The sequence below is a fragment of the Scatophagus argus genome, chromosome 20, assembly GCF_020382885.2.
Source record: "Scatophagus argus isolate fScaArg1 chromosome 20, fScaArg1.pri, whole genome shotgun sequence".
Lineage (NCBI taxonomy): Eukaryota > Metazoa > Chordata > Actinopteri > Scatophagidae > Scatophagus > Scatophagus argus.
Window position 1 is genome coordinate 12,356,060 of NC_058512.1, and position 18,349 is coordinate 12,374,408.

Below are 18,349 nucleotides of genomic sequence, written 5' to 3' on the forward strand. Positions count from 1 at the left end.
CACATTCTCCCTGCCTGCCCCGTTGGTTCTGTGGTAACGTGCTTGCCTGGCACACGGGAGACCCGAGTTGGGTTCCTGCCATACTCACCTGCTCTGCATTCATCAAACATGAAACCTGGTTTATTTGGGCTGTGATTGGGTTCACTCCATACCCATTACAGTATTGAGGCTGAAATGAGACACATATTCCACACAGAAAGAAATGTGTGTGATAAACCAACTTTTTAATACATAAGAGACTATTTGTTTTCCTCTTCATTTAGCACCTTGTATCCACACTTCTCCATTAGCTGAAGAAATTTAGAGCAGTTGTTTTGTTTTGTTTTTCTTTTCTTTTTTATCTAGAACTTAAAATGGGAGTTGTAATGCAAAACCTTTTGCATGGCACATCCTGAAAGGAAGCATGCCTGTATGTATGTGGTATTTTGCTGATTTTGTAGGATTGTAAAGCCAGAATGACTTCACAGTTCTAAAGTTTGAAATGAAGAAAGTGTTGAACTATTTTCAATCATGTAATAAGGGACAGTGATGAAGAAATAATAGTTGAGATTCATCTGTCTTTCAGCATTCTCCTATTTCTGTATCAGTCTCCTGTGTCTTCAAGCTTAAGTGTGCTTTATACATAATGAAACAAAAGGTCAGATTTCAGAGAATCAGAGAACTTACTGTACTCTGCTTTTTTTTTTTTTTTTTTTTTCAAAGCTGGTATTCCCAATATGCGATATGAAATGAAAAGACAAATAATACAACAGACTGAGAGAGATAGACACATTTGTATCTTTAATTAGATTTCCGATGAAATTACGCTTTTAATGCTTTTTATTTTTTTTATTGTTATCATTATTACTTTTTTGCTGAAGAAGAAAACGAAGCTCTCTCAAACTCCTGAGTCAGAGTGCTCTTCACATCATGGTCAGTTCATCCCAGTAAATTCAAACAGAAGATTAATTACCAGAAATTCCTTTAAACACTGGATATGAGATTTTTCTTCCTATGTTTTCTATGGAATAAGAAAAACACTGAATTAAATCAATTACATCACTGTTCATCTCTGCCGCACTTTGACTTAGCCAGTGTCATTAGCCGTTAGCTGTTGGGGCCAGTATCTTTGAGAACTTGGCAACTTAATGCTTCTGCTGGAATTAAAATGACTCTGTGATATGACAGGTTGTGTAACGTGAATTTTAAATCTGTAATGAAACATATACTGCGTGACTCAGGCTGAGAGAGCACTTGTCTGTGCCAGACAAACTGTACTCTGGCACTGCAATGTCAGAGAGAGGACAAAAGCAAATAAAAACCAGAGGTGTTTGAGTAGAAAGCTGGAGAGCATTCCAGAGAGACTGGCTGACTTTAACACACACAAAAAAAATCTGCACATAATGCTCCAAAACACATCCACACAAATGATGACAGATGGAAAAGCTTTTACCATATACAGATTTTAAATATCTTTGCTTGTGTGTGTGTGTATGTGTCTGTGTGTGTTATGCAGAGCTGGGACCACTGAAATCTATTAAATCACTCTGTAAACACCTATCACCTATGCAGATACTTAACAACAGGTTAAAATCATGCTTACCCGGTAGCTGTGTCGCTCCACAGCGATGTTTTGCTGACATTCAGGGACTGATGTCATTGTGGGACATTGTAGGACTGCTGCCACATTCGGAAAATGTGGCCACATTTTCAAAAGTGCCGACACATGAAAACTTTAGAAGTACAGACACCAGTACTCGAACCTCTTAAGCTGATGCATTTAAACAAACCTGCCTTCATCAGAGCCTTGTGCAAAAGCATGTCAACCTGATAAGTCAAATGTTAAACTGTGGCTGGACTGCATTTGGAGTGTCACTGTCCTAGTTTAAATCCTACAACTGTTTTGTTGAATTTAAAAAAATGTCATTGTTAAACAAGTACTGTTATTTAATTGTTTATTTTCCTAAAATTGTGGGCTTTGTGACAGGAAAATGGTCAAAATCAAAACAGCAATTGCTAAAATATCTTGGATACTACACTTCCCATCAAACAAGTTGATAGCATCTTTCATTAGGCCATCCCTGCTAGTAAACTTCTACATTTAAACCATGTCCATATTGCCAGTTTGTGACAGACTTTCTGTTTGAAGTCCCAAAGTGAGAAGACATCACCAGGGTTATTTTCTGAGACTTAAGACATAATAAAAAGTGTTTTCGCAGGCTGAGAAGCACTCATCACAGCCAGTAAACTGACCTTTGTGGAGTGTCCCTTCAATTTTGCCCTGAATTGTTGGTTTCTCAAAGTTTATTTCTATTCCAGCACCTCGCACGTGCGTATGTGTGTGTGAACCACAAGGTGAAAGCATTCGCATATTGTTTCAGATTGCGGTCCAGCAGTAGGGTCAGCTGCTGCTCTCTGCATTTAACCACCCCTAATCTTTTTTTTTTGTGTGCGTGTGTAAGGGTTGTCTATCCACCCCTAACCTTTTCTGAGACAGCTCTCAGACACAAAACACACACTCAGTGCATATTTCTGGCCTTTAACTAGCTGACACCTGACAGGGCCAGCAGATGGCTGTTAACAGCTTAAACTCCTGGCAGATCTCTTTAATTCAGAGAACTTCAGTACTCAGACTGGATCACAGCCCAGTGAATTGAGAGGTGGTGGAATCTCGTTTGGCTGCCATTAAGAGAAGCCAAGAGTGTTTGGCAGATAGCGAGAGCAGCTGGCACTGCTGATGGGCCGAGTAAGTGGCCTGAACCTTCTACAGAGGAGCAGGAGGGATCAAAAGGGCAACTCCTGCACTACAGGGGTTGGAAAACCTGGATGGCTGTTACATCCCTCTTGACATCATGAATCGTACTAGAATGTCTTTGTATGTATGTGACAGCACGAAAGAAAACTCGGGTGATGAAGGTGATAAACAATTGCTTTTGCTTTCAGAGAGAAAAATGCACTCAACATGTGCATGTTTTCTTCTTTTGTTTCATGGAAAACACCCTCACATGCACACGCGTGCACACACACACACACACACACACACAATATCAGCACATTATACTTTTTTTAAAAACCAAAACACGAAGCTCAATTCCTCAAACGTAAGATACATTTCTAGAGAGATAATACATTCATTCCAAGCGATGGCAATGAAGATTACAATATCTTGATAGAATAGACAAACAGATTAATTACTTCATGGCTAAAACCTGAGTTATTCCAAAGTATTTCCATATGAAACTGCACAACAATGCACATCAAAAATAAATGATGCATCATTATTCTCATATGGAGTATTATTTGCATGACTAAAGCTATGCTAATATATTCATGTGATATATATACACACACCAACATATGGGTTATTTATGTTTACGTCTGTCTCTGGGGTCTGAGATTATCTGAAAGGTCCAGTCGAAACACAGAACCACACTGTGACAAAAATGAATTTTTTTCTGAAGCGCATCAGCTTCAGAAAGTATGTCCTTACAACAGAGGCGTGATTAAAATGATGATCTCTTTTTTAACGCATTACGAATTTTTACTTTAAACTCAAGAGGCTAAGAGAGTTGGCGACTAAGACGTGGACAGTCCAGTTGTCTTTGCTTTTTCCCCAATTTTATTCTTTTACAAGTATTTTTCGGCCCTTTTTGTTAGTCTTTGATCCTTACTCTGAAAGTGAAGAGGAGCCGAGGCACAGTTTGTCCCCAGCCTCCTTGTCCGCCTCTTCCTCCTCTCCCAGTCCTCTCCCGGTTGAAAGCACATATGACTTTTTGTGTTGAGTTGACGGGTTCGAACAATGTCCAGTCACTGGATCAGCTTTATCAGGTTATTCCTGGCACTGGAGGCCTCTGCTGCACCCATTGTCCAGGTTTCTTTGTCACAAAAAATCCTCATAGTCCAAGAGCTTGGAGTGCTGGCGTGTCTTCCAAAGTCGGTAGAGGCGGAAGTCGAAGTACATCTCAATCATCTCTTTGCCTTGATTGGTAAATGAGATAGGATAAGGTTCAAGGAAGAAGAAGAAAAGAGCAAAAGCCTGAAAGTGACAGGTGTATATGCATGTGTGTCCGTTTGTTCTGCATGTTTGGGTGTGTTTGGATGTGTGTTCAGACCCACCCTGTGCAGAGAGCTCCAGCGGCGACTCAAACTCGACAGAATAAGGCCTCATCAGATTCTTCAGTTTCTGGAACAGCTGTTGGGCCGAGATAAGAAGGCAAACACCAATTAATCCTATTGCATTTGGATACACTCGCAGCAGGGCAGCCCTCATTTTCAGACACAACATACACACACACACACACAAACAAACATAAAAACACAGACAAGAAAGGCAATGAATCCAACTCATTACTGCCAAAGAGACATGTGCAGTTCTTTCCTGAGGTGAGGGGGTAACAAGGAGGACAGGAAAGGAGATAAGAGTACAAGTTGCAGAGGTGTTCATTCTTCCTGCTTGTCTTTAGATAACCTCTCTCTGCCTCTCCAGAGTAGGATTGCAGTCCTACTGTATTATGTGACTGTGGATGGAACACTTTGGGGTTTTTGACTGCTGGATGGACAATCAATTGAAAGAAAAAAAATCGATCAATCCATAGTAAAAATAATCATTGGAGAGGTACAGTGATGTTAGATATTTCAGTCTCCTCTCCTGCAGTTTCTTGTCTTACCACAAATTAATCATAATACCCACCGTGTCAGAGAAATCAAAGGCCAAATGTGCCTTTGTTTTTTTTTTTGTTTTGTTTTTTTTTTACTTTATGATGTTAAAACGGAGATGGTAATGAAAAGGTAGCTTTTCTTTTCTTGTGTTTGAAGCCCTTTGAAAAAGATAAAACAAGATGGCTGGATGCCAGACAGCGAGGAGCGAATGGTTGGGGAGATGCAGGCAACGTGTCTCGTTTGTGCTGCACAGAGAGCTGGAGGCAAAGGACAAATCTCGAATAATGTGTTGCAAGTTGTGTAGTTTCTTTTCCGTCCTGAGTGGCTTCTTTACAAGCCCTCAGTGGCCCTCGTTGCCATGACTGATGTAGATTTAGCGCTGACAAAACCAAAACATGTTCGAAAACCTCTGGATGAAAACTGACTGCCTCTCCGACCTGTTCACCTGCTGATCTCCATCCCAAGCTTTTGTTTTCACTCCTACGCCCCCCAAACCAGCTTTTGTTGTGCTTAACAAGCTGGACCGCTTTGACATTTATTGAGTGATTTCATTATTCATGCATTAAACATCATGTTTTAACTTTTCAAACTGAGAGGGGGTGGTTTAATTTACCTCTACTTTGCAGTCAACCCACTCTGTCATGGCTGCAGGCTCATGTCAATATTTGTAAGCTTAAATTTATACTTAAATATCACATTATATCAGGATTCGAGTGCATGTGTTTGTTTTATACGGTCTGCAGTGCAGAATTTGGCAACAGTTAATCTTACTGTTTAAAAACGGATTAAACAGGAATCCGAGCTGACACCATTAAAACTCAGGCCGGGAGAAATGTGTTCTGCTGATGATGCGCATATTTAGTTCATTTCACATGAAAGAGGATGCTGTGTTTCTAAGGCAGGGCTGATGTCTGTCTGAATATGGCCTTATTTCCAGTTAAGGAAAAACCAACTCCTGTTTCAACATGACAAAGTGAGATCCACAAAGGAATAGTTTTTCTCGGTTTGATGTAGAGGAACATCCTCGCCTGCAGCGAGTCCTGACCTCAGCTCCGTCTTTGGGATGAGTTGTAACACTGAATGTGAGCCAGGTCTTATTGCTCACCCACCCCCCACCCCACAACCCCTCCCACTAATACTCCTGTGTCAGCAAATCCCTGCAGCCACATAACAAAATCTTGTAGAAAGACTTTTCGAAGGAGTGGAAGCTGTTGCGGCAGCATTTAATATAGTGTCCAAATACTTTTGACCATGTAGTGTAGCTGCCAGGAGTAGAGAACAGGTTTATGGCAGGCAAGAATGACAAGCACTAACAACAAAGACGTACAAGCAAAATCTCATTACTTCTGTTTGACTGACTGAGGTTTTACAGTAGACGAACCCATCATGTGAAAATACCACCTTGGGATCTTGGGGCTAAGCCAAACCTTTGAAAAAATAAAATAAATAAAAAAAGAAGGGAAGCACACCAGTTTTGTTGTTTTGGACTGAGGCTCTCTCCAAACATCTGCATGTGTTCCTGTTTGTCTGTAGGGGTGGAGATATCATTGATGTGCAGTCTGTTCTGCAGACTGCCAGACTGTCCATCAAACCCAGAGAGATCCACTTTATATAACAAAGCATTCTGGCAGACATGACTGGAACAGACAGTTGGGTCAGACAAACACCGCTGGCTATGGTGTGCATCTGTGTGTACATGTGTGAGTGTGTGTGCCAGCTTGTATATGTCTGAGTTTCAATTTTTTTTTCTTATGTGTTTGGGCAGTTATGTGTTATATTATTTGTTCATGTCAGGTAGAGACAGAGACAGAGAGAGGTGCGACATCACCCTGCATGTGTGCTCCTCAGATATATGCAGTAACATTACACAGAGAGAGACAATAGTCCCCCGATGGGAGGAAGAGTAAGGGAGAAACTGCCAGGAGGATAACATAGTGATTAGACAAACTGAGATCGAAACAGATGCAGTGAGCATAAATATGAAAGCAGAGGGCAGAAAACTGGGCAGTGAGACAAAGTATCAATAAATCTTGGGCATCCTAAGTTATTTATGTTTCGTCATCGGTTATGTTCCTACCAGCGAAGTAACTTCTTCATAGTCCAGCATCAGATTTCACTGTTCAGGATATGTCGCACAGTATCTGCCTGTATAGCTCACAGCTACCGTCTTTACACACCGACATTAAATCTGTACTTTGTTTCATATAAAGCGCCTAAGCAAAGGTTTGCCTTGAGTCAGTCACCGCAAAATGTGTGATTGCTGTCATGCAGTTGTTGATAGCCAAAGTTATTCCGTTTACAGTGAACGTGAACATTGGCTGCAGCGTAGCTACGATGGATAAGAGAGGCCAATCAATAGCTGACACGTACTGTATAAGACTTAAATAATCATATCCTCTGAAATACTGTGTGTATAATGTGACATAGACTTTTAAGAACTGAATCAACATACGACAAATGCGCTTGACTGCCTCAACAACACCAACCGTTTTCTGAGAAATTTAAGGTATACATTACAACAAGTTATTACTATAACTTGAGAGTTTAGAGTTGTAAAGATGAGCTCTCATGTTTTCTGTCATGTCTGGGGGAAAAATCTGGTGAAGCAAGGGAAATAATGTTGCTTGTGAGTGTCTGTGTGCATTAGTGTCTGTATACCTTCTCTCCGTTGGGGTTGCCCAGGACATAGCATCCCATTATATGGATCAGGTTGGGTTCTGGGTTGATTTTACTCATGAAGCGACTAAGCCTCCTCCAGAATCTTAACAAAGAGAAAGGCTACAGTTAAACAGGATCTGATTTGTTTCTTTCTGAACATAATCAACCTGATCAACAGTTCCCATGAAATTAAATACACTAGGTCAAAATAAAATGATCCTGTACTGTATACCTTCACCTTGGCAAGAAAAACAGCTCCAGCATGCAACATCACATGTAACATTTAAAGAGTTAAGCCTGTGTCATGGACTTGTCTTTTTCAATGATAAACTGCTGTGCTTTTGCACTGAAATGACTGTTTAGCTGAGGTTAGATGAGTTATGGAACAGAAGGTGAATCTTGTGTTTACATCTCTGAAACAAGTAAACATCACCTATTCAAAGATGGTCCGTTTGGGAGTGATGCATTACTCAGAAAAAGAGTAGATCATGTTTAGGAGTGACAAACAGATGCAGAGAGAGTGTTAAAGCGTCCCTCTGGAACTTTTTTTGATTCATATCAAATCTAGGAGCATTCACACACATAGTGTTAATGTTCTGAAAAGAAAGAGCATTTGCAAGGTCGATTTGCATCCAAATCTTTGATCCTTGCAATGCCTAAAATGAAAATGAAGATTGTTTTTTATTTTTATGTTTTGGAAATGCGCTGATTTACTTTGGTCGATGTTTTTTTTTTTTTCGAAAAGGATATTTTTCAACTGACTGAGCTCTTATTCTGATTATTGGTTGCATAAAAGGCTTAATTAAAATGCAGCTAAAGATAAAATACGTCTCTAACAACGCTCTCCTCACAGCAAGCTCACGGCCAAGTTTCTTGTTATTTTCAGTCATGTTTTTTGTAAAGCATCATCACGTGTCGATGATTTATGAAACATTGGAAATGTGCACGACATAAATGAATATTCATTAACCAGAGATGGACCCAGTGGTCTAGCAGTAACTTACTGGCTCATGTCTTCCTCCTTTTCCACCTTAGCAAAGGTTGCCACTTTATTCTTCAGTAAATACAGATGACCAGGTCCTCCCTAGGAAGCACGCACAGGATTAAAACACATTAGTATCTCTGCGACTGCCAATCTGCCTCTTTTTAATTAAGATCTCAGCAGCTTAGATCCCAAAAGAAAGTTAGTTAAAGGAGTCTAGAAACTAGTCGCTCAGGGGATTCCTGACATATATGCAGCGTATGAGTGAACACATAACCTCAAATATGCCAAATAACCCCTACAATATTAGTTTTAATATTTGTCTTCTTGTTCTTCACCTGACAAAAGATGAGCATCCTCCAGAACTTGCTTCCTCTCCTGTAAGATGTGAGCTTCTTCTCTATTTCCTCTGTGAGGGAGAAAAAAAGGGTGGATTGATATGAACAACAGGGACGGAGAACGGAAAGAGAAAAGGAATATGAAAAGAGACAAGTAACAGTGTACTGAGAGAGAGGGAGGAGATGTGAGCAGCAAACACAAAGCAACTCTCTGGAGGGTGAGTTCAAGTGCAGGTGCAATAATAGACAACAGAGACACTAATGGAAGATTTAGTTTAATTTGAGTCAAACACCGCATACACCACAAAACAATAAAACATGTCAGTGAAAGATGATTAAATGAATACCTGATTTTTTTCTTTTTGACATCCTTTTCAGTAACTCAGGGTGAGCTTTATTCAATATTGACTTTATTATTATATTAACAGACCATTTGCTCCAAGTGCTTCCATTATGAGCAACGCAGGATCTTTCTCAGAATGCAAGCCAATTTTAAGAAGAATTTCTTGATATTTTAAATGGTTCCACATAAGTTATATCCAAGATGCTTTGTAGAGATTTGTTTGCAGGTGAGCTTTAGCCTGTAGCTTTTTTTGTGAGCTTTAAGAGTAATAATAAGAGTATAATTTTTTGCATGAAAACCACCTCAGTGGATGCTGGTATTTATACAATGTGAAGCAGTAAAAGGTAGATACTAACTTAAACAGGAATATTTACTCACCCAAAATATCATCAAAAGTTGCATGTTCATGGTCCTGTAGGAAAATAGGACATTCACTTGAAACAATCATTTAATATCATTTAATCCTTACCCTAAAATGATTTCATTGCAGTCTACCTTTTCACACATCCCAGATTGTAAAATAAAACTAGAACGCTGTGTAAAACAGAACTAAAAACAGTCATTTGCAAATGAGCTGTGTTTATCAGCAACAATTTTACAAAGTGTTCCTGAGCCCCTGTAATATCCTTTATAAGATGCATTTCACAAAGTACCAAACCTGCACTCATCCTTGTTTGTGAGCAGCTATCATAGCCAATTGTGATACCATCACCAATTACCAATCAACCTGTTTACATGTGAAATGGTCCACAACTCTCCCCATCTTTCGTTGCTCCTGCCTTTTTTTTTAAATATGTTGCTGGCATCAACTTCAGAATATGTTTTCAAAAATCAATTAAGTTAATGAGATAAATATCACATTAAATATATTGTCTATATCTGTCTCTATGTTTTACACAGAGTCCCAGCTTCTTTTGCAGAGCACCTCTAAAGTAACTACTCGTATGCATGGTACAGTATGTCCGTGTACTGTAATGCTTCTGTCTGCACACGTCAGCATTTGACTCACGTAGAGTATGGGGATGATGGATGGGTCATCCCTGCGGATTATATTGGGAACGTATTCCGCCTTGGGGACCTTAGAGGAGATCAGCTAAAGGTGAAGGAGAAACAAGAGAAAGAGGTGAAATGTGGATTTAGTAGGATGTGAGGAAAGGAAACAGAGGAAGAAGAGAGAGAGAAACTAGGGGAGAAGGAAGACCTTTCAGAGAAATAACAGGAAACTAGACTCCTGTGTCTGCAGGGAATGTACAGCTCTGTATAATCAGATACTGCATCTGAATATCAATTCCTTTCCCTGAGATTAATATAATCTTAACCTAGATCTGCCTAAAACAACCATTTTTATTAGGCTCATTTATCAAGAAATAGAAAGAAATCCCTTCTATTTTCTTCCCTGAATTACTAAATCACTCCATGATCAGAGTTAGCTCAGCAATGGGAGTGGAGTTCGAAAGACAGAAGCATTTACCAAGCAGAGTGAAGTCTAAAAAATGTGCCCTGTGCCACTGAGCTGCACTGTGGGAAATAGATAAAGGGTTTGGGAGACTTGATCAATACCTGCTGCTTTGATTTTGACTTTTTTGAAATTCTATGTGCAGATCATGAAAACAGTGATCTCTTACCATGATTTTGGGAGGAACAAAGTCATCTCCTTCACAAGCCAGCCTCTCCATCTCTCTCTCCTCCTCCCAGTCTAAACTGTCATCAACGCCTCCTTCATCCAGGGTACCACAGGAAGCCTGCAAGTCTCCGCCTAGAACAGAATATAAAACAGCAGTGAGGAAACAGACTCAAGATAATAGGATGTGGGCAGAAGTGTTGGGTGGGAGGCAAGAAAAGGTGACACAGAAAAGAGAAAATCTGTGAGTGAAGGAAAGATGTGTCTAGGAAGTTGAAGAAGGTGAGTGCGGAGGAGAGGAAGGAGGATGGAGTGGTGATAATGGTGGTGGCATAAGAAAATGACAGATGGGACAGGAAAAAGAAGAGACAGCTGGCAGAAGCAGGAAATAAAAGAATGACCGATAGTGAGGGTAGCAGCAGGATTTCTATCATCAGCTAACAAGGAGAGCTATGAACTGGAACTGGGATCAGAGGGCAGCAGGTTTTGTACAATTGAGTCATGCTTATTTTTTTTTGACATTTACACTATGTTTATATTTTAAGATGATTTAAAGCATCAGGTTGGACCCATAGCTGGCAGTTTTTATTTCTTTGCCTGGTGACACGTTAGCACATCAACGGTGGTCGATTTACTTCCTGGGTCTTGGTATCCTACAGGCGTTGCTAAATATGTCAAAGTCATTGTTACATTACTAGAAACACCAAAATGAAGTCAAAATACCAAAATGCTGTCTGGTTTTATAACTAAAACAGGATAATTTATGCAACCCCACTTCTCTGAGTGGAATCATGTCTGTATCTCCCACCACAGTAAATCATAGACTTTTCTCCATTTTGATTATGACAAAATATATAGTAAATTTGAAACTATAAATTGTTTGAAAATTACTGGCAGACATGTCATGTTTTTTTTTGTTTTTTTTTTAAATAGGAAAATATATTGGTATCTGCCTTGAGATATAGTTCAAAGACCTCTAATAAAGATATACAGTTCCAGCAGTCTGAAAAGGGGCATTGAAGCAGAAGAGTATGAAAAGAGCAAAATGAAAAGCAAGATTGTCAATTAATATCACTTCTCTGGGGAACAATACCTTTCCCCCAGGAGAGACGGAAAATGAGGCATCAACCATGCCATTAGACTGTCATCAACAGTTCATTTATCTTTCATCACACTCAGAAACAAAGGAACACTGAAGATGGAGGTGGAGAAAAAACATAAAACCACAGATACTCAGACATCAACATAGACAAACAGCACATGCAAACTTGTGTGCGTTGATTCGCGTACTGAAAACCCTCCAGAAAACACTTAGACACACTTCACTTGTATTAACATTTGCACCAGCCTTACACGCTCAGACTGAGACACACACTCCATTTTGGAGGACATACTCACAGAGAGAGAGAGCATCACAAAGTTGAAGAAAGACCCACGGTCATAGGGAGACAGATGGACAGGGTCAGAGTCAACAGCAGAGACAGAGTCAGTTTGTACGTGTGATTGTGTGTTTTGCGCGCACACTTGCACATAAAACTGTGTGTTAGTTGTTTTTGATGTGCCGAAACCACGAACTGAGCCGTAAAAACACGATGACAAAATGTCACCTTATTTCAGCTGAGAGGCCTGCAGTCCATACAGCACACTCTCACATCATATCTGTTTGGCATGTGTCTGTTCGTACAGGCTGCAGACATGAGAAATGATAGATACTTGGTGAAAAATGGCTTTAACTTTCAAGTAACAAAATCACCATCAAAGCACACTGGTTGAAATTACAGAAGAGGCTAAATTAGCAACATCGCCATTGAAAAATGTTTAAATACTCGTTTCTGCAAGCACAATGGAAATACCCAAATTCCAAACCTCAAATTTGAACTTAGTGGCTGAACTACAGATGATGGTTTTTGTCGCACTGCACTGTACTGGCAGGACCCCGTTCTTTGGTGACGCAGTTTGTATTTGCTCCCCTTTATGAAATACATTTTTGACTGGTTGACTTCTATTTAAGGCTACAGATGATTTGGCTTCATTCCAGCTGTAGTCGTCTCATATATCAAAGCGCTGATTACCGAAAGGTTTTTATGGCTGACAAATACGAAGTGCTAAATGGCTTTCAACTCCGCATGAACCACCTGTGTAAGCAAATTAATTAATGACAAAACTACTGAGTGAGCACAAAGCAAATTCAAGCTGCAATCAATCTGCCAGTCAAGACGTGAGGGCACAAAGGGTCGGCTGGCTAATTTATGGCTGCACTCATTGTTTGAAATAAGTTCACACAATTCTCACTGCAGCTGTGTGGGCAGATTATAAACATATGAGTACACGAGGACATTTGATTAAGCTCTTTAAAAGAATATGTTTGTATCAACCAGTTACTGTGATAATTAACTTTTCAGTCTTGTCAGTAGACAAATAAGAATGTCAATCAACTGCAATGAAAAGTAGTTTGAGATTATTTAAAAAGCAATGTCATAGATGTTTAGGTTTGCATGTCACAATTACAAATTGACAATTTATAAGGCCAAAAACTTACAGTTTGCTCACATTTGCCAAACAAACACAGACATTAATGGATATTGGTGTACGCAAAGCAAAGTTAGCTGTATGTGAATATGTACAAGTTAATGTGGTTTGGTCACTTCACAGTTAAAGCCTTGTTCCATCTCTTTTTTTATTTCCCCAGTCTCTGGTGGTCTTTTGTGTGTGTCAGCGCCTCTGTGTGCGTGCGCGTGTGTGTACATGCGTGTGTGTAAGTCTGTGTTAACTCACTGTCTCTGGGTTCATGAGCAGAGTCAGTCTTGACAGGGGTGGGGTCACTCCAGGAGCGGCTGAAACTCTTCGATCTACGCTCAGCGAAAGCTAATGCAGGCGGGGGAGAGATAGTCACACACGCACAACACACGCACACACACACACTGACAAGCGCAAACTGGCCGCTTCCTCTACACACTCACCACCTAGAACACACAAGTGCAAAGACGAATGCAGCTACAAGTTCACAGATACGTACAATGCCATCCTTTATCTGCACAAACAAATGCCTGCATAAACAAACTGCCAAACACAACAACACAGTATTCTGACACTCATATGTCTGACAGGATGCCGCGGCTCTTCTCTGCCCTTGTCCTCAGTATGGATTTAAAAGGACTTTTCTTACAGATTAACAAAGCTAGTCAATAAAATTCAGCCTTGCTTTGAACACTTTTAGACTACTTGAAAGTGTTTGACACGGTAATCAACATCGTCCCTCAACACGTCATGTTTTTTGGCCCCTGTATGCTGATGGATCCTCTCTAATGCTTCTCTGTTCATTTTACTGCTCATACAAATGTCTTTTCATGAGCAGAGGAATTCATAAGGTCAACAAGATTTTAAGGTTTATTTTTTATGATCAAAAGGATGTGTTTTTGTGATATAGATGTTACAAGGTTTCCTCTTCGGAAATACACTTTTAATCATATCAAAACACTTTCCCCTTGTGATCTCAACATCACAAAAACTCTGTGATCTTAACTAGAGCTTTGATTTTTATAAAACATAGTCAGAACAGATTTATAAGGGTCTAATGTCACTTAACTCTGTCAAGGTTGATTGGGCCCAGTTTCCTGTTTATATATATATATATATATATATATATATATATATATATTAGTTCAATCAGTGCTGCAGATCAGGTGACCATGAGAATGTCAGTTCTCCACAGGGATGCAGGAATGTGAGAAGAAATTGTATGAATAAGAAATTAGCTTCAGGAGAACTAGTTCCTCCTCATAGCAGGGGAAGTCTGACATCACTGTCAGCAGCAATAAGGTTTTGGGTTTAATTTAAATGTCTACAGAGCAAAAATCTGCCAAGGTACAAAATTTGGGGAGTGTGGTCTCCACGATGATAGGTGACACATTTTGGTTTTAATAGGGTACAGGCTCTCCTGTCAAAACCTTTTGTTTTTTTTGTTTTTTTTCAAATCATAAAAATTGCTTTGCTAAACATGCTTAACTTTTACACACACCTGACAAAATCTTAATATATCCTCATCATACTGGACCAGAAAGTAACAGCACAAACCACATGATTTTCACTTCCGCACACCAACGTCCAAATTTCTGTTCGAAAGACCCACACACCACACTGGTCATTTGAATTTTAAGTGTATTAAAAGAAAAAAAAACTGCTTATTTGGAGTTCATTAAGTCAGAAACTGTGGTTTTTGATCTTTCCAAATGACTTATCACATGAAAGCTGCATCTTAGTTTGATGCAAAAAGTATTTTTATTAAGTGGGACATAGTTCATCTCGCTTCCATCACCATTTCCGTTTTCATGGTCTGGACAAACACTGGACAAACTAACAAAGGACAGACCAGCCACATCACAAAATCACACTTATATTGCCACTGAACCGACATCCAATCCAGAAAGAGGAACCTTTCATTTTCTTACTACTACTACTTATAGACTTACAGTGACACTCACATGACACACACTGTTCCATCATTACGAGTCATCACTTTTTTCCTTTGTTTTCTTTTTAAAATACATCAAGTGCCTTCAAACTTCACAGTCCTCTGAACAAACCACCCCCCAAATATTCAAAGCAATGCAACAGGAAAAGACCACCTACACTCATACACACACACACTCATGCACAAACTTTAAAATATCGCTGCCATATCAAATACACACAGAGATACACGTACTATAATCCTCAAAAAATCTCAACAGAGCGGTACAAATCTCAGCAAAGCATGAGCGTTTAGTGCCACAAACACATGCAAAAACACACCGGAAAAAACAAAGGAAAACGAATAAATAAATAAAACTACGGATGATGGCGGGGTGAACAACATCACAGTCAATTTGAGCAAACATATCAACCACACACACATCTCTGACTCACTCTGAGCTTTAATCCTTCTGCTGCCCACCATCCGAAGATGCTTCCGGAAGTTCCTGTGGGTAGAGAAATCAAAGCAGAGGAGGATAGCAGAGGACAGAGGAAGGACCAAAACATAAAGGAGAAAGAGAAAGAGGGAGGCAAAAAAAGAGGAGAGTTTAGTCAAGCTTCTATTTCAATGACGAGAGGTTGAAAAATAGATAATTATAGGTACACATTTCCTTGTCGATGTGAGTGGAAAACCCTTCCTTGCGGGAGTGGTGTGGGTGCGATGTACCACTTTGCCAAAGCACCCTCTGCATCCTTTATAATGTAGATTTAGGAGACGCGGGAGATTTCATTCATGTTACAACCACCAAAAGGGAAACCCTGCTTCAGTATTTTGTAGACTTTGATGCATCTGTTCTTAGCAGAACCACATCAGGGGCTGATGGCTCATCAGAGAGAGTCCCTTCTACCAAACAGGTGCATAATGGTGTGTGTTTCTTTACTTTCTTTACTCCCAGCCAGATGAGATGCTGCTTTGTTGAATGCTGGTGTGAGCTGATTTCCATTTAAATCTTACTGAGGTAAACACCTGACCCGTACCGTATTTCTCCCAGAATACAGACATGTACTGTAAGACATGGACTGCTGTAAAGATGTCCAGGAGATCCTGCAGAACCTGCTACATGTTATAGTCACCGTATTCCATTACATTTAAGGTTAAGATACAAAAAAAGAAAAGAAATTTTGTCTAGCAAAGTTTTGTTGTTCAGCTCTAGAAAATAACAGAAAGCAAATCTTCTCCATGAAATCGGTTTCATTTTCTTTCCTCTCCATTATCTCCATTAACATTCTGCTTTAAACCTTGTATACGCGGGGCTGATGGTGAGCCACTACCGGCATATCCCTTGAAAGCTTGGGTCTCTGTATGATTCCTTATTACAACAGAAAGTCTTTTGAGAATGGGTTTCAGTTTTTTTCTTAGATTATGTATCATATCTTATTACAATATGAGAAATCATGGACTGCAAGTTTGATGATTTATAAGCTAGCAAGTAATTCCAGCTCGAGTTAATTATTCCACAGTACTTTCATAAAGATACTGCAGAGTTCAGACAGAAGCAGTCCCCTTTTGTTATTTTTTTTCCCCAAAGCCTGCGTCATAACCAATTTCACAGTAATGCTTTGAGGCTAAATAACATTTGCACAGGCTGCCTGAATCTGTCAAAGGGTGCGGCTGCTAAATTTTTCCATCCGTGATTTAAAAGAACCAGGATGCACTAAGCAGCCTTTTCTATTTTCCCTATTATAAAGACCCCAGACGAGTGTATCTCATTGAGGCTAATCATGGGGCTAATGACGCACTACAGTGAAAAATATTTTGTCTGCCGACATCCTTATTCATCAGGAGACTCACAGGTGCAAAACTGTGGCTTCAGCCTGATGGAGAAAGATTGCAGATCTGCTATATGCTAATGCGAGCTGTGGTTAATTCACATTGTATAATCAAACACATTTATTCCCCCAGAAGGAACACTGACAAATTTAGAAAATAAATAATCAAGTGATTTTTTTCAGTTGTCATCACACTTGGTCTGTTCAGTCATTTCTGATGCTTCACTTTATCTAATGACAAAACATGTCAAATAAAAAATGTTTTGTTATAGGCAACAATGAGTAGGCTCCAAACATGTTGAGTTGGTGTCTCTTTTGTTTTCCATTTGCAGGGTCTTGCTACTTGCATGAACCTCCTAAAAGCAGACAAGGGTTTTCATGTCTCCTCCAACTGATCTGAAGAAAGTACATCTTTGAATACTAGAGGCAATTAAATATACAGGCTTTGCATTACCATGTTCCACTTCAAATCCATTTAGTGTCTTAAATAACAACAAAGCAATAAGATTTGTGTAGTGTTTTTGTTTTTCTGTGACTTTCTGCCTGATCGTGACATGATGTTCTATGCAAGAGCCCCAGATAAACATCCTTTTATCTCTCTGCCTCCCTCCCATGTCGCATCTACACACAGTTCCAGTACGCCAAGCTACCAGTCAACACTCATGATTAATGATCTCTGCATGTAGTTTGTGAGTGTGTGTATGTGCGAGTGGGTCCATGTTGATCTGGCGGTGGAGAAGCACGTAAAAATAGAAGCAACATAAAAGAGGGGAAAAAAGTCTTTTGAGTCTCCGTGTCCTCAGTTTACCTCCACACAACACGTCAACAACATTTAACTTGTGGCATCAAACAATGAATTTCAGAGCAACACGAACTGCATCACGCCAACACATGATCTCATAAGGTCTGGAAATATAGCTTTGTATTATTTACATATAAGCAACATCACTACTACTACATACTAGCACACAGAGTCAGACAGAGACATCTTGTCACCCTGATTGTCCAGTGCTTAAACCCCAGCTGCCCACAAAGGAGAGGTGTGGAGACATTTAATGAGATTTAGACAGAAAGAGGGAATGTGAGAGAATCCATGCCCACCTCCACTTCCAACTCAGGACAATCTGTCTAGTTCTTCTTCAGCTCTTTCTGGTTTCCTATATAAATATTCCATATTTTCTCTTTTTTAAAAGCTGCCTCCTCCTGTTTCATCTGCTAGCCAGGGCTATATTTGACATTAGTGAACAATCTCCTAAATTATTTAGATCACAAAATAGGTCTTTATATTTCAAATGTAATATTCACAGAGTGTATCTTTATTATTTATGACATCTTTATTTGAATAAGAAAAGACATGCGGTTAAACCTGCATAATTTCACACAAATGGTCTTGATGAGCATCCTTCTCACTTCTTTCTTTTCTCTTTCTGTTTTCTTTAAATATGTTAGCTTAGCCATTCTATATTTGGGAAAGAACTTTTATTACA

General features: G+C 39.6%; 1 protein-coding gene across 9 annotated transcripts in view; it reads right to left on the reverse strand.

Annotated features, from left to right (window-relative positions):
- Positions 1-467: 467 nt before the first annotated feature.
- Positions 468-18,349, reverse strand: part of nsmfa (NMDA receptor synaptonuclear signaling and neuronal migration factor a) — a 37,618-nt gene continuing 19,736 nt past the window's right edge. For 7 of the 9 annotated variants that reach the window (XM_046375522.1, XM_046375516.1, XM_046375517.1 and 4 more), the window contains 10 exons: positions 15,486-15,538; positions 13,356-13,445; positions 10,585-10,715; positions 9,969-10,052; positions 9,338-9,371; positions 8,617-8,687; positions 8,301-8,380; positions 7,297-7,399; positions 4,096-4,171; positions 468-3,957 (listed from right to left, as the gene is read on the reverse strand). In XM_046375522.1, the coding sequence (XP_046231478.1) occupies positions 3,860-3,957; positions 4,096-4,171; positions 7,297-7,399; positions 8,301-8,380; positions 8,617-8,687; positions 9,338-9,371; positions 9,969-10,052; positions 10,585-10,715; positions 13,356-13,445; positions 15,486-15,538 (820 nt within the window). In that variant the 3' untranslated portion in view covers positions 468-3,859. The remainder of the gene's footprint in view (positions 3,958-4,095; positions 4,172-7,296; positions 7,400-8,300; positions 8,381-8,616; positions 8,688-9,337; positions 9,372-9,968; positions 10,053-10,584; positions 10,716-13,355; positions 13,446-15,485; positions 15,539-18,349) is intronic. The other 2 variants (XM_046375521.1, XM_046375525.1) reach the window with 1 other exon arrangement.